General features: G+C 41.0%; 4 protein-coding genes across 5 annotated transcripts in view; 1 reads left to right on the top strand and 3 right to left on the bottom strand.

The window, feature by feature from the left end:
- The first annotated feature begins 1556 nt into the window (after positions 1-1556).
- LOC6595545 overlaps positions 1557-24435 on the top strand; it is a 40428-nt gene continuing 17549 nt past the window's right edge. The window contains exon 1 of the mRNA XM_026988924.1: positions 1557-1572. The gene's annotated coding sequence lies outside the window, so the exon portion shown is untranslated. The remainder of the gene's footprint in view (positions 1573-24435) is intronic.
- Positions 4486-5039, bottom strand: LOC6595542. Its single transcript, XM_026988928.1, has 3 exons — positions 4926-5039; positions 4725-4857; positions 4486-4664 (listed from the first exon to the last, which is right to left on the bottom strand). Exons 1-3 carry the CDS (start codon positions 5026-5028, stop codon positions 4562-4564), a joined length of 339 nt encoding a protein of 112 aa, XP_026844729.1. The 5' UTR covers positions 5029-5039; the 3' UTR covers positions 4486-4561.
- Positions 5167-6249, bottom strand: LOC113565788. 2 transcript variants are annotated; one of them, XM_026988927.1, is made up of 5 exons: positions 6146-6249; positions 5964-6087; positions 5608-5907; positions 5407-5539; positions 5167-5347 (listed from the first exon to the last, which is right to left on the bottom strand). In XM_026988927.1, the coding sequence occupies exons 1-3, from the start codon at positions 6243-6245 to the stop codon at positions 5805-5807; spliced, it is 327 nt and encodes a 108-aa protein (XP_026844728.1). In that variant the 5' UTR covers positions 6246-6249; the 3' UTR covers positions 5167-5347; positions 5407-5539; positions 5608-5804. The 2 variants fall into 2 exon arrangements, with proteins under 2 accessions (XP_026844728.1, XP_026844727.1); XM_026988926.1 differs by lacking the exons at positions 5964-6087; positions 6146-6249 and having other exon boundaries at positions 5608-5802.
- Positions 6435-7096, bottom strand: LOC113565787. Its single transcript, XM_026988925.1, has 3 exons — positions 6886-7096; positions 6696-6825; positions 6435-6622 (listed from the first exon to the last, which is right to left on the bottom strand). Exons 1-3 carry the CDS (start codon positions 6983-6985, stop codon positions 6505-6507), a joined length of 348 nt encoding a protein of 115 aa, XP_026844726.1. The 5' UTR covers positions 6986-7096; the 3' UTR covers positions 6435-6504.

Genomic DNA, 24435 nt, shown 5'->3' with positions numbered 1-24435 from the left:
CGCATAATTAAAATCTGAAATGAAAACGACCGCATCAATGAATTAACCAGAAATAATCATACATTAAATACGACCATACTCTACGTATATTTTTATTTTGTTTGCTCAGTATAAGTATTTATTTTCCCATACCAGCTGTCTGATTTGGGAGAGCTTTGTGAAAATACGAGATTTACACAATTAAGCAGGAAATCTCCCATAATGAAGTAAAGATATAATATCCACTGAGTCCTTCTTTAATAAAGTACTTAATATTCATTGATTTTTCGATGAAATTACAAGTTCCACCAACAGGAAACAGATGAATTGGTGTCGAAAGTCTTGAAAATATTCTAAAATTGTAAGGGTATAGCCGTATTCCATTCATGGGGCAGTGCCCCTGCCCCAAATTGTTCCACAGACTGCTCTGAAAGGCGAGAATTATTTTCGTTTGATTATTTGATTCAATCGTTTGCTCATGTTGTTCATAAATTTTGCTCGTTTTTTTCTGCGTGTTTACGCCGATTGACTTCATTGTGTGCCTTTGTAATTTGTGATTTCATTTCATTTTAATTTGTTTTTTTGGTTTGCTATAAACCCCATCGCCCTCTGTGGATATTTTCTTAGCAAATATTTTCATACCAGGGTCATGCCTCGTCACGAATGACGCCATGCATGTGCCCCGTAAAATCAGCGTTAAATGTCCATAAACTCTTTGATTTGTGGCAAGTTGTCCAGAAATGGTCATTAACGTGGCTCAGATCCCTAGACATATCACACCCCCGTCTGGTCCTAATGGTCGTGTAATGGAAACTGTTTGTTAAAATTAGCCAACAGTGCCAGTGGCCAGTGGCCAGTGGCCAATGGCCAACAAGTGCCTGGCCGTGGCCATTAGCCCGAAACTGGTTAGTGTCTAATGGCATTAGTGTTTCCTACTTTTGAGCAAACTACAGGTGGGACAACAGGGCGGACTACGGCATAATGGCAATGTTTCCTAATTGCTTTTCAATGCTCGATGGCTGATGGTCATTTCATTGGAATTTCACAAAACTTCAAGGGATATATTAGAGATTAGAATACAGTGTAGAAATTATATATTGCATTCAACTATATTTATAGTTAATCTTCGTCTTTGGGAGACTGAATATAAAGCAACAAAACATATTTATAGCCTTTAACTTTTGCTCCCCATAACGAAGTGCAAATAATATTCTCCCTCAATGATATTTATACACCCCACTGATGCCACTCATACGTCCAATTGGTTGCCTATAAATAATAGAATAGAATGGAATAGTAGATGGGTTGGAGGAAGATGTCTCTTTCATAATTCATGCAAAACTTCATGTTTCAACTACTACAAATCAGGCGGGTGCTTCCTCCGTTCCGCCCCAGACATTTTTATGGCAGCCATCTTTGGCAACAGCTCGTAAAACAAGAGCAACAGTCCCATAATTTATGTCCACATAAAAAAGGAATGGAGCCAGCAATACACTACACGCAAACAGACATTTGGTTGGATAAAATTCAATTTCAGAGGACCCACCCTCACCGTCCAAATTTGTAAAGGAACAATACGGATACGAAATACGGGTAAATATCCAAATAAAAAGGGTAAAATTCTCCTCAAACTATATTTTTATTTGGCTCGTATATCACCTGTTCAGATTTCGTCGTGAATTGTCAATTATTTGTCCAAAACTAGTTGATTTTCCAGCCAAAATAGCGATTGGTAATAAATAAATGAAAATAAATTAAATGCCGGCATTTTATGCCAAAAATTGATTGACATATACATAGTTCCGGGTACTGTTAATTTATTGGCAAAAAAACACATATGTAAATACGAGTATCTAGACGTAATGGTGCGCTTTTGTGGTTGTGTTCTTTCAATATAATCCATCGCCTAAATAGTTAAATATTTATTGATGTCGTTTATCCTAAAATTGAGTGAGACTATGACAACTATATGATTGAAAATCGAAGTTTCGTGTGGCTATTGTTGGATCTATTTATAACCAGGAAACAGTTCAAAACTGTTTAGCCAGAATAAGAAAATTAAGATGACACAGTTTACGCATTATAGTATTTGAGATTTTAACCTTCATCTCTTCTACTTGAAGGACAGTCTTGTGAATAGTTCGTGCATTTTCGAGTACCAATTTTTTCCTTATAGAGCGGGCATCCCCCTGGTCGGAGAATCGACTAAAGTTCCATTTGCGTATTGCGGTGAGTGCGACCGGGGCACAGACAGCGCGTGAAAGGTAATGAATAAATAAACTTTCGCAGTAGTTGGCCGATTTTTACACCAAAAATTTACGTACGAAAGGAGGTATATAGTAAATGTAAATACACTGAAACAAATAATGGATACACTTTACGTTCATGTACATAAAGTGCTTCTTCGAGTATTGGGTATAAAAAACCCTTAGTGGTGTATAGAATCCAAAATCAATCAATTAATCAAAAGTATTAAACGATTGCAGACAAAATGAAGGTAATAGTAAATATTGCTGGCAAATCAAATTTTCTTTTTGGCAGAAATTCTATTACTTTTCCTCTCGATGAGATAGTACTTGTACGTGTCGCTCTTTTCTCTGAGTACTTTCCATTTCATTTTTCCCTGTGCACATACTTACGACCATGAGTCTGTCTGTCTGTCTGCCTGTTGGTGGGATATTCGGTGTGTTTTGCATATTTTAAGCAGCTCCTTTGCACCTTTTACATTTTATATGCCATGCAGCGGGTAAATTTGAGTTTGAGTTTCAGTTTCTGTTTCTGTGTTTTTTTTTGCATTCTTTCTCGTCTGTGAGTTTTTCGGCCGTCTCTCTTTCTCTTCAGTGAGCTCTCTCGTTTTTGCCTCTTTTTCTTGTCCTTTTATTTCAGTTTCCGTTTATGTACACATTTGTAGCCTGGCCAACAACCAACAGCCAACATCACCTTCACCTTTGGCCCGCACGCAACACACACACACACACACATCTTTCTCCGACAGTTGGAGTGGGTGCGGGCAGGTCTCAATCCTATGCCCCCCTTTGCAGCCAATTTATAAATGTTGTATGTACATGTGTTTTTACAAACACAAGCACACGTTGGCACACACACACACACACACATAAAATCTCGGGCATATGCTGCCTTTAAGTTTTGTGCAGCACAAAAAATTGTAATATTAATTTTCGTTTGCTTTTTGTTTTATGCTGAGGCTTGCTGTTTTTCTGGCTTGCGACGGAAAACTTACTGCGGTCACTGTATAGGTTGCAGGGGTTTTCCAAGAACTTTGGTCCAGCCCATGGCCAGGCCCTCGTTGGAGCCACAATGAATATCCTTGATTTTCACTTGCCAAAAAACCCCAGGACTACCCGTGGAATGAATCCAATTTATGGCGTGAAATTTCCTGGGAGAACAAGGCATTTCGATTTAAGAGAGTCACAATCGATTGGGAAATTGCAGACGCCGATTAGCATTTGAAGGCATTGAAATGAAAGCCTTAAATACTCAAATGTGTAATGACAATATGTCTTAATTCATGCAAACTTGCATGTACTCCAAGTACTTCAATATGCAGTTAAATCCTCTGCTAATTTATTCGATGTAGGGATTGCAAACATGCACCAATCATCTCCAACGACAGGGACTTTAATTAGTTTCCGTTAAATGCACTTAACACGGTAGCCAAATCCATTCCTGTGTTGCGGATTAACTCAAGTACATACCTGACTTGGGCGGGACGATGGCAGAATAATACCAGGAAATGGACTTATATATCTATCGATTTACCGTATTAATTGAAATATGAAATATGTCTCACTGCATCTCCGCTTGATTCATCTGAGGGTAGAACTCTAGGTCAATACCTTAATTGGGATCAGACTTTCCCCTGCATACCCGTACTATTTATTCGCTCCGACTTTTACAATTGTTTTTCCATAAATATAGCCGAAATATCCCTTAAATGCTGAAAAATTGTTATACCCTTTTGTGGAAAAGCGTATAAGGTCAGAATGCAATTGGCCGTAAATTGCGATGGCCAATGGGACATGGGACCGACTGGTCAAATGGTCGGATGGTCGGATGGTCGAGGCTGAAACGTTTGACCCGCAATGGAGCTTAATCCGCCTCGCCCTCATGCCCCCGCAAACGCATTCAAATGTCAATTAGTGTTGTTGTTGTTGCTGTGGTTTCAATTTCTGCACGCCGCTCCGCTGCCCTTTATCTTTCCGGCAATACGAGTTGCAGCAGTTGTTGTGGCCCTCGGGCTGATTTGGAAATATTTTCCATCCCCTGGGATGCCAAAGCATCCATCCATTGAAGGCCAACGGCAAGGATAGCAAAAATATACAGAGCTGAAGGGACAGAACCTTGGCCGACGAAATGTGCCACGGGAATAGCTGCCAAGAAGCTCGTAAAAACCAATAAAAAGAGTAAAGAAAATTATGGCATGGCCCACAAGTGTATATGGTAAGCAAAATTATGCATGTCCTTCAGGCAGTAAAACGCAGTGACTCTCTTTATGGTATTTAATTCTGGTAGGCAAATTTGGATTGAAATTTAACTGGTAACAAAATGATGGTTGCAACCGTTAATCACATATAACGCGACGCTTGCAACACTCTGGATAGAGGGCATTCGGATCCAATGCATCTGAGAATCGGCAATCATCTGGCGGTGCCTTGTTCTCACAGCTGTGGGCATAGCCTCTATATTAAATCCTTTTTAGCACTATTACTTGCCAGAATACTTACGTGAAGAGCGAGCCCCAGCCATTGCTAATGCAGAATATTGTGGCACAGTCGATGTTCGGCAGCTTAAAGGCCTGGCCCGACTCGAGCAGAACAACGGAAGACGGTGTATCAATAACACACCGACCGGGATAGCCTGATGAGAACTCGTAGCTCGTTAGATCTGATATAGAACTCCCACTGCCCGTATATGAAAGATCTCACCTGGATTCTCGTAGCTGTTTATGGACATTGCAGCAGAAATGGCCCCAATCCTAACGGCCAGGACGAGCCCGAAAATAATTGCCAATTTCAGAGCGAACAACATTCTGTGGAGAGTATGAATATGATATGTCCTATACAATGATATTAAGATATGTGACAGCTAACGATAGGCCTGGCCTGCTTTTTCAATACTTAAGCATCCTTGATGGGCCATAAAATCAAAAAATAATATCAGCAAAAGAATGGTGGTGATTCTGTTATTTTATTTACCCCACTCGAAACAAATATTAATGACTACAAATTTTACTGACGGCAAATTTTAATCGCATACAACTTTGCGTTTACAACATTCCGGAAAATCAACATTCAAATTCAGGAATTCTCCGTAACGGCATGATTCTGGCGGGCTGGAATGGTTACATCTGTGGATAGATACTTAGGGTAACTCAAATGTAGCGTTGTTATCCAATACAATATTTACTTGTAGAGCGCGCCATAGCCGTCTCCAACGCAAAGGAGTGATACACAGGGCAGGTTGGGTAAACTGACCGACTGCCCCAATTCAAGAGTGATTAGTGCAGGCTCCATATCGATGACACACCGACCGGGATAGGCTGAAAAGAAACGATAGAATATTTTTTTATTAGATGTGCTATAGTACTCTGATTGATAATACATTTACCTGGATGCACATAGCTGTTAAGGGAAAAATCAAAATTAAGGAAATTTTCAGATTTTGTTGCTTTGGAGGCAAAAAGCAAACCGAAAAAAATTAAAACTTTCAGAGAGAACATTTTGTTTCTATAGATTACTACGGACTGAAAACCAAAGAATACTATCCGTTATATATGTGATGACATCTACGAATCGGCCTTCTGTTCAAAAGCAGAGCCGTTGCCGACTACAGCACTGTGGATATGGCAGCTCCGGATGGGTGTAGTTTCCAAAACGACAACTCTTCGGCAGGTCACTCACTCCGCAGCTGTCGAGAGTCGTGTCAATTAGTCGAGAGTCCGTCTCCCCCAGTCCCCTGCTTACCTATGGAACAACGTCATGCCATCCGATCCGCAAACAATTTGACGGCATTCGTGCGTCGGATCTTTGATACTCACTCCTCCGTTGAGCACCAGGCCGGGTGAGATGGTGCATTTGCCTGGGAAGTCTGTGGAAACACATGCTTCTGAATATGCAAACGCGGAGTGCGGAAGTCGGGTACTCACTGGGATTGTGGTAGCGTATCTGCCACTCGGCCGTCTGGCTACCGATTAGAAGGCTGGACAGCACCATTAGTGCCAGTAGGTTAAAGTATCCTTTGGCCATCGTAAGCTTTAATTTTGTGTTTAATTTATAAGCAAATTGTATACTGACAGGTTTCGCAGAGAACTCGTTTGAAAAATGTTTGAAATATGGTAACGAAACCAATAAGTTATGGAGGAGCAAAGGAAGTATTGCCAATTGAATGACCATGGTTTTTAGGTGCCCAACAAAAATAATTTATTTTTACTTTTTCCTTTTCCAAAAACAAACAAAAATTTAAAATTTAAACACATCTAGACGGTAAGGTAAGGCCACTTCCAGATCATTCCCAAGCAATATCGTTGCAAGTTATGTCCATCTCACAGCATTCGGGGTATGCGGCGTCGGGGTTCTTAAATTCGGAATACTTGCAGTAGGTCGGTGGTGCATTCCTTGTGCATCTATAACGGAAAACATAGGGGTGGACCACTGTTTTAGTGCGTACTGTACATCGAATACTAATCAAATACTTACTCGTACACCAGGGCCCAGCCATTTTGATGGCATTCGATCAAAGCACACCTATCAGGATGTCTCTGCGTTTTGCCACTGTCGACAATCAAGCGAATGTTTGCCCCATCAACCACACATTTATCTGGATATGCTGTGGGCGATATTCCTTCAATTATATCCGTTTGCAATTACACAACGTATGGCTACATACCTGTGTCGGTGAATATCTGGAAATTGAACAAACTAGTGCAACAAATTGAGTGCAGCATCAGCATCAAAACCAGGACTGTGCAAACTGTGGACTGCGGCATAATTCTTGTTGTTTTCTTCTCTCGCTCCAAGTTGTTGTATCGCTTGTGTTGCCGGAAATTTGACTAAAAGATTCGATTTTCTGAGCTGTCTGTCGGGTGTGCTATGCTGTGCTATGGAATAAGTAATACTCGGATGACAGTAAAGAGCAGGGCCTGCCTGTTTGGTATGCGCATTTAAATTAAAACTGAGAGAGAGTGAGAGAGAGAGACAGACAAATATGCCCACGATGGAGGATATATATGCTGATGAAGTTATCGTATATGTTAATCCAGTTATATGCCATCGACTTGTGTCATTCGTTTGCTGCTCTGTCGCCTTGCATAATTCGATTATGTGACGCTGTCTTTCCCCGTTTGGGGTTTTCATGGGGTTTTGTGGTGCCAGTGCAAATATTGGTTTGATTGTTCACGTCCACCCCAGAGTCCATCCCCACCCCAAAGCCAAGCTGTCTGTAATTATTCGGGCACCCCCAAAATATAGACAAATTAGTGGGGCCACATAATTGATGCATCTGTGAGTACACGTACTGGGTTTACCTACACATATTCGAGGTATACGAGTATGGGGTTAGGTTTCCCCCGTGTGTTTGCGTATCTATGTATCTGGTGTTTTGTTTTGATTAAATCAGGCCGTGCTCCTAATTAGCGAATGGCCCTCCGTTGTTCCCAGGTCGAGATTAATTGAATTGAGAGTGGCCTCAGATGGATCTGGTCTTGAAATATACATTTCCATCAACTCATCTGAGTGCGATACGTATGTATGTATATGTGTTGGCAAATTTTTCCAGGCAGTCGAACATTTGCAAGTGATTTCCTTGCAAGAGGTCTCTCGATTTCCTGGAAACTATGGCATGTCTAAGCAAAGGTGGGTATTACTTAAAGGCAATCTTAAGAAGTTCAAGAAGTAAGAACAAAACAGTCACCGTTCAAGTTTATTTAAATGGTTTTAAATACCGGAAAATGTATTGAAAGAATATTCATTTGGATAATTTTCATCAGAAAAAGTGGGTAGATTTCACCTCTAGAGCATATATACCTCTATCCACAACGTTCTAACAATTCTCATGTAGACCAAATTTTCGCTTTGGCATAAATATAAACTTTCGATCGATACAGCAATAGAGCTATCTACCACATAGATACGCATACGGATATGGAATTTGCATATATAAAGAATCAACACGTACGAGGCTACGCAGCATAAATAACAAATCGGCCAGGTGAACAAATTGTACGAGGACTTGGGGTTGGGGGGCCGGAAAGGTGTCTAAATAAGGGTCAAAAACTGAACCAACGGTCAGGGGCCATCACTATGCTCTCTCTTTATGTGTGTGTGTGTGTGTTTGTGTGGCTTCAGGTGACCAAGCGATGAAAATTGGTCCCCTACGTCGGGGTGTCCCGAGGCTTGGGGCCAGAGATTGCGCCTCCGACTCGCTTTCTTTTCTCTTTTTTTTATGGTCGTACATAAAAACACACATCATTATAATTTCAATGATATTAAAGTCCATATCAAAGTGAATGAGATACAAGCGAAATGCTTTATTTTTATTGCCATTTGTGTGGCTTTTACTTTTGCATTATACTTTCAGCGCTTTTAATTTTTAGGGGAATGCCTGCCCGCTTTACTCCGCCCACCAGATGCAGACATACCATACATACCACATACATCAATACATATACCTTTCCGTATATGTATACCCGAAACAAAATTGCTTCCTGTCCCTGTTCCGCCCCGCGGGGAAGGGAGGGACGTCTGCGTTAAAAGGCCAACGGCCATGTGTTTTATTCGGCATTTATTTACGTTTGAAAGAAACAAAAAACCAACTCAACGTACATATGTATGTAGTATATACGATAGAAGAAATGCTTTTAAGCAAAGTCATTCATATAAAGTGTGTATGTATCTGTGTGTACACATATTTGTATGTTTGTAATTATAGCTTTCGACGGATATTTATAGTGGAGGAAACAGATACTCGTATGCGTCAAGCTGGGGAATGTGTAACCTCAAGGTCGCTCGCAATTTTCGCACAGAAACTTTCTTTTTTGGGCAGAATAAGAGAGGTTTGCATTTTAAAGTCTGGAAAATGTTCTGCCCTTCAATGATATATGTGTTTAAAAGGCTTCAACAGCTAACGATGAAGATGTTGGCTCACTGCTTATGCTTTTAGGACTAGGCTGTAGTGGCTTTTATACGATGAGTAACGATGAAGAAAAGAATTGCCATTTAATAAAAAAAACTACAGCGTGTGCTTACATTTTAGCTGATTGGCATTTTGCCAGTCACGTGTAAGCGATGAATGATGAAAGTGTAGTGCAAGAAAAGCTCCTGCAACCAAATAAAAGACCACTATTAAAGATGACGTATACGAAAATACAATTCCTAGAGTTCCTATCCAAGGAAGGCATTCTAATGCACTATACTCCTAATTGTGTTGTTTACCATCTAGGAACAAATTTCTAAAAATAAAAACCCACTGCAAGCAATCAATTTTCATGAACAAATGAAAGCAATTTATTTCACATTACGGATACGCGGGGTATTTCCATATCCAATTCAGAGATCTATACAGTTACAATGTATTTCGCTGAACATTAATTTATTGGACTTACACCCTGTTATAATAATATATTTTGCCATTCAAAATATGAAATATTCAGCAGAGTTTTCGCTTCACTGAATAATGCATGACCGCAAAATAAACTGCTGGAAAACAACGAAAAATTTTCAACACACAGTGCAGTAAACAAACAGTTTTCTATTCGGGACTTTTATGCTGCTGCCATCCAGCAACAAAGGAAAGCGAAACGAGGAGCCGAAGCAGCAGCATCAGCAGCTGTGGCCCACACAAAATCCCCATTCAGTCCATCAAGCCGTTCGTCCGTCCCCAGGTTTGTCCGTGCTGTTCGTGTGCTTCTTCCGTTGCTTTCGACTGCACCTAAAGTAATATTAACTAGAAATAAAAGGTCGAAGCATCAGATACGCTTACAAAAATCTACTAGGTGTTATCTTAAAGAACGCTTACAGATTTACAAGGGAACGAAAAGATCTATCATTAGACTGGTATTTTTTAATAAGACACTTGAATGATATAAGGTTTGTGGATTGTAAATGTGACAACTTCAATCTCATGGAAAGTGGGGGAACTATTGCTTTGATCTGTGAGGACTCCGTATTAAAAGATAGCCGGGCGGATCACTTAAATAGTCCATTGTCATGCCCTCTCTTGCATTGCAATCATCTAGGCAAACCGTATAATCGTTTTACCCTTGGTAAGGGTATCAAAAACCACTGCCAGGGGACCTTGAAAATGCAAAATTGACTGAATTGTTGTTGCGGCTGGCACTGCTTGAGGTTTACTGTTGCTGTGGCTACTGTGGGTGCTGCAGCCTCTGCCGCTATTGTTTATGACAGCGCCAAAGCGAGTTATTAAAAATTTTGTTTTTCTGCAATTGCATTCTGTAAACCGCTTAGTAGTCTTTGTTTCACTTCGAAAAACGAAATACTGTCGAAAATGGATCTCTGTTTCGTGTCTAGAAACAATTGTAAACAATTACAGGGAGATGGAAATGGGAGATCGAAAGGTGGTTCGAGTGGGGTGGGAGGGAAAAAACTGGAACAAAAAAGTTTTAGACCTCAGAGTCCATTAGTAAAAGAACGGGAACGTTGTGACCCGCAGCAAGGGCCGAGGCTCTACTTTTATTCCCGCTACTCAGGCAGTATACATATATGTGATATGACTTATTTAACCTATCAAATATATTGAAAAATAATTGTACATATGAGCTAATATGAAATTGTTTCTCTGAATTTACAGGTGAGTCGTCAAGTTAAAAGACAATCTCATACGAATCTTTGTGGGCAAGTTATAGAACATTTTTTAAAGTTTCGAGCACATACAGAACCAGTATATCCATCTCTTTGATCTTAAATTGATGCTTTTCTATTAATTTTCTTAACAATTAATTTGTACATTTGTACCCGTTTCTTCCCATTGAGTGATTCCAAACTCTTTAAGGCATTCCAAGAGCTTTAGGCGACTACAAGCTTTGTTAGATATTTGAAGGTAATATATATTATCTCACATTAAAGCGATATCTGAACGTTGTAATCCGAAGGATAATGGACTTGTGGCTATTTACATACGTATGTATATCCCGTCAATGGTGTGGGGCAGAGCTTAACCCAGACACGGCCATTTATCCTTGGCATTTAACAATGCTTGGCCCGGCATTTGTTGCTGTTGTTGTGGTTGGAAACCGCGAAAACTGCGCTTCTTGAATTATTCAAGACACACAAGTGCGCAGAACCCACTGAAAGGACAGGCCATACAACTGTACCTCTGTACCTGTATCTGTGCCTGCCCTGAACGGCAAGGCAGTGGGGCATCAAGTACAAGGATAATGCCAGGCCAGGCAGATAAAAGTGGCCGGAGTGTAGCATACATTAGGGTGCCGACGACGACGTCGACGCCACTGAAGTCCTCTTCGGCAGCGGCAGCTTGATTATGTCTCAAGTCACTCCACAGGGCCCGCCCGGCTACACAAAAAAGAAATTAATTAATTTTTAAGCGTAATTAAATGCAAAGCAGCACTCTGCCACACCCTCAACCCCTTAACTCTGTCCTTCTTCCATCGTCTACACTGAGAGAAAAAAGCAAGATAGACAGCAGTTTCCCAAATTGGTTTTAAGAGTTTTGAAAACTCGAAAATATATCTTCAAGTAAGGTAGAATCCATAGAGCATCATTTCTTAATCTTATTTCTTAATTTACGATTTATCAGGTATTCTTAAATCCAAAATATTGGTGGAGCAAGATCTCAAGGATCTTTTACTTATGAGAATGAAAACTCTATCTGGTTGGAAGAATATATTTATCTTAGATTAAACATTTTGAGGGTTTCTCATCTCCATTTCTGAACTCAAAAGCGTGAATAAGGCCTATACATACCTAATATGTTCGTTTCTGGATAAATTCTTTCCCAACATCTCCACTCCGTGCCGCTTTAGGGAACCCTTTCGTTTTTCTTCAGTGTGGGTCGACTCGGCTTTGTTTGCTTGTCCGTGAAGGCGGCACAAGGCTGAAGCCCCAGTCGGGGCAAGGACACAAACACGAAGGATGCGCCCTGCTAGCACTCCCCATTGGCCACAATGAGCACGTAATAAGTTTGGCCCAAAACATTTCGTCTTGAAGGAAGTGATTTCTTTGAAATGAATTTGCTCCCATTTCCAGCGGACCCGGAGCCGAACCCGACCCGACCCCCTTCCCGATCCCGATCCCGACCAGAAAAATACGCACTTTTCTCTCGCAATTAAAAATTCCACTCGAAACCACCCGAAAAAGGTTATCCACTCGAGCGCAGTTAATGGGGCTTCGAGTTCGGTTCCACGAGGATTTTTCTTATATTTTATATTGTTTGTTTTGGCTCAAATCCTGCGAATGATTGCCAACACCAAAGTCGGTAAAGGCAGTAGTGCCCCAAGATGGCCCGAAAAACTTTGTCTGCCATTGACTTTTGTCTGTTGGATGAGCAGGGGAGGGAGCTGGCCGGCGGGGACCAAGCCAATCAACGCCCAAGAGGAGCAATACGAGCCCCAAGTGAAACCGAACCTCAGTCACAGGATTCCCATTCAATTTTGATGGCTCGTTTCGTTCTGCTTTTGGTCAATTTCACTTTTATGTCTATAGTCATCAGCTAAATGCTTTTCCCGTTCCTCCTCTGGCTTTGCTTATACACGTACTCGTACTCGTGGCACGGGTATACATACCTGCTCATCTTGCAGATATTATACATATGTACAGATTTATACAGGCTACATTTTCGTGAGATTTGTGGGTTATTTTTAGGTGCTTGTACAACAAACAAAAGCCTGTTCAAATTAAGCAAAACAAAACAATTACGCGCCTATGGCTCGCTCTCAAGAACTGTCAGTGCGAATGCCTAATGGACTCGAAAACTCAATCGATCTGAACGATTTCAGTGGGAGATTGCAAAATATTTTGAGCAAGCATTTCAACGTTGGAGGGCGGCTGGAAAAGCTAATGTTATCAATTGGAATTCATTTAATTTTATTGATAGTAAAGAAATTGATTCAAACACTAGAAATACCTAACAAATAAAAAGAAAATCTATATAACTTTCAGGAATACCATTATTGTTTTTATAAATATTTCCAACCCAAAAACTATCATTGAACCATTTAACCAGCATATCATTAATTCGTTGAAAATTAACCACCAAAAAATACGATAAATTAACGCCAATTTCGGTTTCCATTTGGACATGTCTCAGGAAATACCCCTTGTCGCGCTCTCTGCCACACATGTTGCTTTCTGTGGGTGCCCCGTGTTCCGTGCCCGTGTGCCCCAGTTCATTAATGGACGAGGGAGAGCTGCAGCGACAGACCCCTCCCCTTCTTGGCCGCACGATTCAATTAAATTTATGCCAATGCCAATGTCCGTGTGCGAGTATGGGTGCAGCCACGAGTACTCGTATCTGTGTGACTGCATCTGGTTATACGCGTTCGTTTGTATCTCTATCTATCTATCTGTCCGGTCTGCTCTCTACTGTGTGTGTCCGTGTGTTTGTGTGTTTGTTCAGCCACACATATGTCAATAGCTGTTTTAAGTTAATTAATCAAAGCCGAGCCAATTTTTGCCAAACGTATTTCACATTTGCGGTCTGTAAAATGCTGCGGTGTCTTTGAATGCCCTACCCCAAATGGGATGGTCCAATGAGTTTTATCTTAGGAAATCAAATGGGGTTTCATTGATTGGCCAGTCTTCTGTGGAATGACTTCGAGCGATTTCACTTCCACTTTATACGCACTATCACTATGCACCAAATTTGTTGCATCTACAGAGATATGCGTCCCACCAATTTCCATCCCATTTTCCTTTTCCTTCTCATCCGTGTAGATTTTCTTGCTGAGTTGCTTCTGTTCTGTGCAGCTTCTCCCCTCGGACATAAATCGAAATTTTGTAATTTAAACGCCATTACTTTTCGAATTTCGTAAACAATCCGGCTTATTTTAACATTGTTTCGCTTGTTGTTTTTGCTGCCCCTCCCCTGGGTCCCCTGGATCCCCTGGAGCCCCTGGATGTCGATATTTTGTTTGGTATTTGGATTTTTGTGTGTGAGTTTTTGTTTGGTTTTCGGGTCTGCGTTCAAGGCAAACACTGGTCTGGGGCATTTGTAAGTTAATTTCATTGCGGCTGTGGGACGTGGCAGCGGCACGTGGCATAGTACCACTAATTGGCACTTGAAGGTGCAAATATGAAGCCCGACCTGAGGTCAGAGCTGTGCTGAGCGTCGAGCGAGCGTTGAGTTGAAATGAGTTGAATTTAGTCCAAAATAAATCATACAAAAAAAGCTCACACATTTTCCAGAAAGAAATCTGGGCCAGGGGTGCGACATGTGGTGGCACTGGGTGGGGGGACGGAGTGTTGGGGCCGCCCGGCGACACACAATTGTCCTTGCAAGGACATACAGCTGCCACGTCAACGTCTTAGCCAAGGGCTCACTTCTCCTCTTCCTTCTGCTGTTGCTGGTGGTGGTGCTGCTGCTGTTGTAGCTCTTCTGCTTCTCCTGCTGCTGGAGAATATTGATCCAATTTTTTAAAAAATTGTTCACCCTGGCCAGGTGAGGTGTGGCAGTTATGAATTGTGCTGCGACTTGGCGGTGGCTTTGCGGCCTGCGGCTGCGTCTCGGCACGTTGCGTATACGTCGTGTATATTGATTGTGTCTGAGGCGCGACGATAACGAATATTTTTGGGTATATCTCCAGGCCTCAAAGATGCTTTGCCCGGCTCTAGCTGATTGTGACAAGTCAAATTCTGGGGAACACCGAATTTAATTGTATTCCAGTGAAAAAATATGTATAAATAGGAGCACCACTTGTAAAATATTTGTAATGCATTTTCTGGCTGATTTAGATTTAATATTTTTCCGAGGATATGTATATGCTTATAAAGCCTTTCCCGTTTTGGGGACACAATATTCCATTGAAATATAATGTTGCACATACTAATTTCGGGTTATAGTTGCTGCAGAAATGGGAGCAACTGTTTCCTGTTCTCAATGTCATCGACATTCGATACAATTATGGCAAATTTCCCGTACGGAAATTTTGCACGATTCTGCTGCCCTGCATGCCGGGGCATCCGAAAGGTAAAAGTTCAATTTCGTATTCAATTTTCAATTTCCACAGAATTTGTCCATGTGAGGGGGCTTTTATCGCAAACGACTTTGACTTTGGCGCCCGCGGGGCCACGGCCTCAGCTTGTTGTGTGTTGTTAGCTCTACACATTTGTGTATGAATGGGCGTATGTATGTTAGCCAAATATGTAGACAGGTAAGCGATAACACTGACAGACAAATACTGGAAGACGCACAAAGCCCTGCGTGGCATCCAATGCATCCAAAAATGCGCACGGCAATGGTAAAAGGAACGTGAACTGCATTTGTAATGTTTTTACTACATCCGCTTGTAGTTTGCCCCACATATGTACATGAATTTGATCAGCAATTCAGCAATGATCAGCGATTCCTCACATCCCTTTATCCCGACAGATGGACCTACAATTTCAGAAATTTATGCGTTCTGTTTTATTTATTCACAGCATAACGTTTATAGCTGATGGTTCGCTTTTCTTACTTGTCTTCTTTAGCCTTCACATCCGCCGGAATTCCGAAAAGTGAAATACTCATCTTGCGCATAGCTTATATCATGATCAGAGGCTGTTCAAATGTTCAAATAAATGCATCCGGACAATAACTTGGAGAGGGTTTCTTGGCTCAATTTCAAAAAGTTCTTATCCCACTCTGGGATGGTAAATTGCTTAGCAGTCGCCACTTTCTCCATATCCTCGTCTTTGTAGTGCTCGGCCCAGGTCAGGTTTCCACTTTTGGACTTTTTCTAAAATTCGTCCTTTCTTCAGACACTCTTTTATTACCCACTGTGCCATTCCGGTCATTTGCATGGAAGCTGAATTTCTTCTTCTGTCGGCATATACCCGTATTTCTTGTTCATTCTTACTCTCCGTGTCCCGACCTGAGTGTGGCTGGGACTTCTGCCGCTGTTTACTTGTAATTACTCTGGTTCTTCTTGGGCTTTCCACTGCCTGCTCCCCAGCTGGTTCTTCTGCTGCTCTCCATTATGCCTTCTTTTGTGGGTCGAGCTCATTTTGGCCAGCTTCTCAAGGGAATGGACCCCTTTCGATGGCAAACTACGGCAAATTATCTCCGTAATATGGCAGTGGAAATCAGCACAAGAACAAGAATAAGACCAAGAACTGGAACGGCACGTTCATTGACCGGAAGTGTGCATGCATGCATCGGCCCGTACTCGTAAAGGGGAAGGGCACACACGTGCCAGCGGGTACCAGTAGCCAAATGGAAAAAAAATTTCAATAATTTATGCAAAAGAAAAAAAAACCGAACGAAGAGCGAAGAACAAATTTAAATGGCCTTCTGTGCGAGGAGCTTGAAAAGCATCTGTCATTTATTATGCATGCTTAATAGCCAAGAAAAATGTACAAACTGCCAGGAGCAGAAGCAACAGCGGGAACAGCAGTAACAACAGCGGCAGCAGCAGTCAGTAATAGCTCCAAATGCTCCAGGTGAGGGACGGCCACATTAAAAATAAGGCTCCAACTCACATCACTCAGCCGCCACGTGCAACGTACGCCGTAGACGTACATATGTCTGTCTGCTCTGCTCCTCTCGCTTCCGTCTGACGTTTTTAATTAAAAAATGTTAATGTGGAAACTGAAAAGTGAAAACTTTGCATGCTCGTCGGCTCTGTATATGAAAGCAGCTTAAGTCGCGCCGAACGGCAAGAAAATCAGCCAGAACGTAAGAGCAGGTAATTCAGGAATTGTTTAATTCAAGGCAGAAAATTCAATAAATAAATAAATAAATAAAGTGTACCTTATACAATGGTCTTAAATGGTTTAACAGAAAGAATACTCCCTTTTTGTTGACACAATTTTCAGAGCTCTTCGGGGATTATTTAAAGCTGTTTCTCCTTTTTGTTTTTACCCAATCATAATCTCATTTTTCCCATTGTTTGCTTACGCACTTTGATGGCAAGCCAAAGGGATCTGGGACTTTATATATACATATTAAATTAGGACTGCAGAAAGCCACTCGTACTTTTTTGAAGACACTTTTTTGTTATTGTTAAATATGGAATAATAAATGTCTCACACAGAACTATAATATCTTTGGTTCGATTGGAAATAATAGGTAAATAATTTCCTTTGACAACCCAAATTAACAAGTCCAACAGGGTTGTTCCTGTAAGCTCTTGATAGTTCCACTTAGAGGCACTTATCACCTTTAATATTCGACAGCGTTCAATGCACTTCCGAGTCTTGTTTATCCTGGGAGAATATTCCCCTTAAGTGCAGCGATATTTTATCTATATCTATGTATATATGGAAAAGAACACATACTAATACAACACCAAGCAACCCCACAAATACATATGACTATATAAAGAGAATGCTCCCCAAAGTATGCAATGAAAAATTGCACCGAAAATTATAGCGCAGAAATCAAAGGCAGCGCCAATCGAGCAGAAAGCCACATAATAGACGATGAGAAGCTATGCCATTGTTTGGGTGAAAGTGGCTGTAGCTAAGGGTGCACATGTGTGCGTTTGTGTGTGGGTGAATAACTGTGTGAGCAGCAAATCAAATTAAGTTATCAGATAACCGTGTAAACTCTGCCAAGCATTTGCGGATGAGAGTGGGGAGGAGAGGCGTATGCTTTTGCCTTGATATTTTTTGGCACACCGACACGGAAAAAACACTCAAACATACTCTGACGCAAGCACACATACAAGCACACAGACATGTATCAATGAATGGCAACATGAAAAGAAATTGCAGCAAAAAATAAAGCGACCCAAAAAAGAACGACCTGCTAAAAAAGTCCAGTGAAAGCTGCAAAGCAATCAGCCATAGTTGTGTGTCTGTGTGTGGGCTTCTGCCTGTGTGTTCGTGAGTCTGTGTGTCAGTATGTGTGTATAATCGTAGCATAGCTGACATCCGCAAATCGATATAACTGCGTTAAGGCCCCATCCACCAGATGCGGTTTATGGTACATATATTCGTAGGCCTTGTTTCCACTTCTCAAAAATATCATGGAAATTTATGCTGATTTTCTTTATTTTAATCATATTTATATTAAATTTTCTCGAAATTGCACATAAATAATTTTCTTTGAAAAGCATTTTTTTTCATATGCTTTTATCAAAAATGGTAAATTTTTTCGATAAATGAAATTTATTCTTCGTTACACAAAAATTAAAAAATAAACAATTTATTTAGAAAATCATATCTTACATAAATTGTATTATTAAGGTGAATTTGGCTTTAACCCAGACAAAAGAAAAACTGGTGTTTTTTCAGGAATAAAATTGTAGTTTTATTTGTGAAACTTCATATGAGTTGTATCATTATTCCTTTTGTGAAAAACTAAGTAAAACTAAGCTCAAAGTTTTTCTTCTTTGCATCTTAGTTCATCATCCGATCATCAACTACGAGTACCTTTGCCTAAACATACTGATGTTGCTATATCCACTAGATACAAATTTAAAGAAATATAGAAAGTGTCTTGGAATTTAATTTGAAATTTTATTCTTCATGAGTGGACCAAAAATGTGCTTGAGCAAACAATCTCTAAGGACACGGATTCTGTTAGTCGCAAAGCGAAAGTAAAATCGTGTAAAAACTTTTAATATTTATGTAGCTTGTTCGCTTTTCAGCAAAGTTTTCCCAGCAGAATCAGTCCAGTGGAAAAAGGGTGTAAACGCCCCCGTTATGCCCGCCCCATAATGCATTTATGCACGCCAATGCCTGTCTGAGTGCGCTTTTCCTCTTTTTTTTCGCTCACCTGCGACAATGACACACCCGCACCTTTACCCAAACCCACACCCACTGGCACAGGTGTCCGCTGCCTTGATTGCCAAAGTGTCAAAGGTTTTCCCTCCTCTATTTTTTTCTGCTTTTTTGACTCGTCGAAGGCCGCGGGAAATGCGTTTATCCAAAACGGGAAATGTCACCAAATGGCTGGCAAATGGAAAAAACTAACAAAAAAACAAGAAAAAAGGAAGGAAGGCAGTTTTGGGGGCCGAAGGTTTTAATACCCTTGCAAATTTATTTTTTAAATGATACGGTCATCTGGATTTTGTGCAAAGTTGTCTTTTAAAGTGAATGACTAGTTCTTATGGAAACAGAGAGAGGCTCGTCTGTTCATGGCTAATGGGAAAGCAGTTTCTTCCTTCTTTCTTTCAATTGCAACACTCTGCTCAGTGTCATGAGAACCACTTCCAGGGTATACATAGAACAACGGAAAATTGAGAAAATCAAGGTTGGGCCGTGTGCCAAATCGCCTGAAAGTGCACAACAACAGCTTCGAGGGCCGGGCAGGACAATGGCAAAAGGCGCACAACTTAATGTCAACAGCAGCGTGCCCTGCTCAACTTAATGATACTCATCATTATCTGTGGGAGAGAGGTGATGGTGGGATGGAGATGGCGACTTCTTATCTTTGATTGTGTGTGCCACTCACACACATTCATTAAGGCACGCGCACGCACACGACACCATGCTTCATGCCACACACAAAGCTACTACAGGAAGATTACGTATACGTTTGCTGACTGCCTGACTGGCTGTCCTCAAGTGTTTGTGTCGCTGCGTGTCTTAATGTGGCAAGCGTCTTGGTCTTGGTTTCGGTTCGTTTCGGACTCAGTGCCTTGGCTCAATGCTAAGTGACGAAAATATATCGCAATGAACGGCAACAGCCTTCACATTTTCCACGCCGTGTACACCAGCTGGAGTGTATCTGTGAGCTCGTGTATCTGAGTGTGTGTGTGCACTTAAATCTGTTCTTGTTTCAAGTATGCACGGAGCACATTTTAGCAACGTCTTCGGGTTTATTTTAAGTGACGCTTACACGGCCCGACATCCTTGCTGGGCGTGCCCCATGGTACGTACAAATATTCCCCTTTTTAGAGCCCAACTTGTTGCTTTAGTTTGTGCTCAACTTTGCTCTCAATGAATTTCATAGTTTCGCCCTCGCCTTCGACATTTCGCCCAACGCCTGTCTGAAATTTTCTGCGTGCTTGTCCTTGCTTATATAAAATCAGGATTCCTCTTCTATTTTCTCTTGTTGCCTGTTGCTGTATAGCTGGATAGCAGCCTTTCCTGGTCTTGGTCTTGGCCCTTATTCAGTTGTTTGCAGTCGAGTGGGCCTCTAAATATTTAACAAGCGCAATTATTGAGTTCGCTATCCCATCGCTAAGTTTCGTATTAATTCTGAAAATGTCTAATATTATGCAAAATTCTCTTTCTGTTGCAAACCGTTGAAAACTTTTTGTTACAATTCTACGTAAATGGTCGCCTCGCTCAAACACCCAGCGGACATTAGTTGTCGCAAAATACGGGACGAGCTCTCGGAATTTCCAAGCAAATGCAAGGAAACTCCTGCCAGGAAAACGAGAAAAAGTGTACTTTCTATTCAGTTCTTGAGCAAAATGAAATTGTAATTTTGTGAATTTATTTGGGAATGACGAAAGTATGTAAACTAAAAGTAAAGTGAGAATTTACCGATATAAACGAGTGTAAGATGTACACTCCAATAGCGTTGTTCCACTACAATTCGGGCCAGATATAAAAATCTTATGGGAAAATCATGCTGTGTGAGCGGGAGGTATTTATGCTCTTGTATTTTTATTATCGAGTTAGTGGCTGCACATTCCCTTAATTCACTTACTTATACATATAAGATTACATGATCAGCTTAGCCAAGTCCCGCAATTCCTCTTTCAGGGCGGACCCTTCTTGCCCACGCAAACTCCAAAATGTGTTGCTTGATGATAATTATTCAAGAAAAACGGTTAATGTTGTGTATACATGTTTATTCGCTTATTACAGGTGACTACGATTGGGCGCTTTTCCTACTCGGCTTTATCCCACATTTTAGGTTTGTTTAAAATTCTGCGAATCTGTTTAGTAGTTTTAGCCCTAAGCATATTAGCAACTTTCATCCAACATGTTTTGTACAGTGGCTCGATGTTCAAATAATGGCTGCCTATCATTAATTTGGACAGGGTTTCTTGGTTCAATTTCAAAAAGTTCATATCCCACTCTGGGATGGTAAATGGCTTAGCAGTCACCACTTTCTCCATATCCTCGTCTTTGTGGTGCTCGGCCCAGGTCAGCACCATTTCCAGAATAGTCGAATCCACCTTGGGGAGCAGACAAATCTCATCGGGGCCAAGATTCTTTAGCATAGGGCCAACCGTTTTCATGGTCTTGGCGATTTTAATGTCGGTACAGAAGATTTTTCCGTCCGAAGATTGCAGTTTTACGATAGTCGACATATTTCGTTATTAGTTTTCTGAAAAAAACTCAAAATGCAATGCCAATTAGCACAAAATTCAACAAAAACGCGCCACACATATGCATATTTTTCGCCTCCCACAGACACATGCACAGAAAAACACGTGCTGCATATGCCCGATTGAAAAAAGGTAGAAATATGTGCGTACGTATGTATGTGGAAGAGTCTTCAATTGCAGACTTTGGCATATGTTAATCTATTGTACTTTATGTTATATTTGCATGTAATAATGCACTTTTCACTTACTTTTTACGTTTTTTTAGTTGAATTCAATTCCGACGGCGCCAAAAGATGGCAGAAACTTTGCAAGAGAAGGCCTGTTCGATTCGTGCTTAATCGATGGTGACTATCGATGATTTAACCTACCATCGACCTATTCCATAAGGGTATTCCTTGTTATTGTACTCTAGGTCGTTGCCAGATATTTTATTCGAAAGCATATGTGTGCAAAGATTATGTGTTTCTGCCTGCAAACTGTGGATAAAACGCGATCTATTGAGGGTATTTTTTTGTTGCTGCTCAAGCAAGTGCATCAAGCATTTGTACACGTATGTATATAAAAGCCCATGAATCATGCTGTGATATTTTCGCAAATCAGATCTTTCGGTGATTCCCAGACATGCCTTATTTCCGATCGCTTTATTAGCCACATTGCTTCCAACAGCTGATCGACGGAATCACTTGTGAAATATTGCCTAAAAAAATATACAAAATCGGAAAAACTATACAAATGAACATCTATCATTATAGTGGCGTTGTTCCTCAATCATATTCTTTTATATTCTGCCTCACGTTTGGTAGATGCCGTCAAATATATGTACATACATTATGAAAAATCTTCAAAGAGTGAACATTTTGATAGGAATTCATGTTCTAAAAAAAACTAAAGAATTTTGCAGGTATATTTTGATATACCTACAAAATCTTTCTTTATAAGCAAAAGCTGCAAATTCTTCGAAAGATTTTTTATGCCGATCAATAAATAAACAAACGCAAAGACAAGGCCCAAGTTTCGAACAGACTTCCGAGTATACACACGTATTACGTTCATATAATAAGTCATATATGTACATACACATAGGAATATGTTTTCAATTAACACGCCATTGACTGATTAATGGATATGCCCAATATATTCAAAGCACACCTCCATGGATACGGGTACAGCCAAGTGCTTTCACACCTGCTTCAACACCGACTGTTAAATATTTGCCGATGATATTTTGAATAGTCGCCATTCGATTTTATGAGATTCAATAGCGATTGAACATAGTTTACCCCACCAAAGTGAATCCCTATCAAAGTGGCTCGACCCCTGATTGACCCCTGAACCCAGAGAATCCTGCCCCGTAACCAGCGACATCAATTTTCACCCGTAGTGTCAATCAGTCCAGTGCTCTCCATCTCCATCCATCCAGTTTAGCGTCCGCGCGTAACCTCAAACAAACACGTCAAGCCAATCGACCCTGCCTCCTACAACAGCCACTTTTGCCTTCCAATTTCTCCTCCCACGCCCACTCTTTCCCCCCACTTTCGCTTCGCACACTTTGTCTCTCCCGCCCTGGAAAGCCCTGCTGTCAGCGAGGTTTGGGGCAGTGATTCTGTTTGCTGTGAGGTAACTTTTGCCCAGGGGTCGGTTGCCAGGGCCTGGTTTTGCCAATAGCTGCAAAAGTGTACCGCAAACTGCCAGGGTATTTGCTGGGCATAAGGGCCTATGGGGCAACCGAATTAAGAAGTAGCCTATGGGCGAAGGGAAGCTAGAGTGTGATGGGTATTGGTGTATATGTAAGGGGTGAAAGCTGAAAAGGAACAATCAGCGTGCAACTCTAGTATAGATCAAGGTATTACTCAGGTATTTCCATAGTCGAGTACCTAAATAAAAGTCGGTTCGCATTCTTTTTTAGTGGCTGCCATTACCACGCACCAGCAACGTGCCAATTAATCATATTAATTTGTTGCCATTCGCTGGTAAGTTTCGGTATCGATTTTCGGGTTGCCCAATCTTTTATGGGTTTGGGATCAGGTGGTGGCCCCCGGCATTGTGCACCCACAAAATGTATGCAAATTTATGCTGGCTAGAGCTGGACACGGCCTTGTGGCCTTGGGGCTGGGGGCACAAAAAGGGCCCTGGATTGGGACCCGTAGCCCGTGGCCTGTGGCTCGTGTCCCGCAGTCGACAAAAGCAAACATAATTTCAACTATTTTATGGCCAGCTCGACAAAAATTATGTTAAGCGGCATTGGGGGGGGTGGGGCATTGGAGTAACTAAGCCAAATCGACAGTAAAAGCAACGGCAACAAGAATGGTAACAACATCATCATCATGGCCAGAAACAACAAGCACAATGAAAGCGGTTAAAAAAATCTAATTAGCTGCTTCAATGGCGAATTTTAATTAAATAAGTTTGTGCAACTGCCGTTCTCCTTGCTGCTGATGTTGATGCTGCAGAGTTAATTAAAAAAAATAAATGTTGACACTTGCACACACATGCACATACCTACACGACTGAGTGCACGTGTGAGTGTAAGGAAGTAAGTGAAGGATAAAATTGTGAAAACACCCTGGGGTGTTAAACAAGCTCCAAAATGTGTGTCCTTTGAGCGGCTAAAGCTGGAATTGATTGATGGATCCATAAATATAATCATATTCAATCCTCAGGATACATTTAAGTGTAAACTACATATCATATCTTATCTGTTGTTATGGCAACCTTGATTAGGTTCCAAATCGTTGGCCAAGCTGTTAATCAACATTTATTGTCACAGTTAATCAAGCAAAAGCCCTATAAAACCTTCCCATCACTATGAGTGTGTTTCCTTAAGTGTGGTATATAAATAGCCTACCATAAATCTCGGTTCGGTTCGTTTCGATTCGATAAAAATTTTCCTGGTACTAGGGTGGATTTTGTGTGCTCTAGTAAGTGTGGGTGAAAAAAGCAGCGCACTTTAGTTGCCACGTGGAAAAATATTATTTTGTATGAATTTAATTCAAGAAATTTGTTCTTTTTAATGATATGAAATTGTGGCAAACACA

The sequence above is a fragment of the Drosophila persimilis genome, unplaced genomic scaffold, assembly GCF_003286085.1.
Source record: "Drosophila persimilis strain 14011-0111.01,24,50 unplaced genomic scaffold, DperRS2 tig00000191-arrow-pilon, whole genome shotgun sequence".
Taxonomy (NCBI): domain Eukaryota; kingdom Metazoa; phylum Arthropoda; class Insecta; order Diptera; family Drosophilidae; genus Drosophila; species Drosophila persimilis.
Note: the sequence above shows the minus strand (reverse complement) of the source record. Positions and strands in the feature narration are given on the sequence as shown.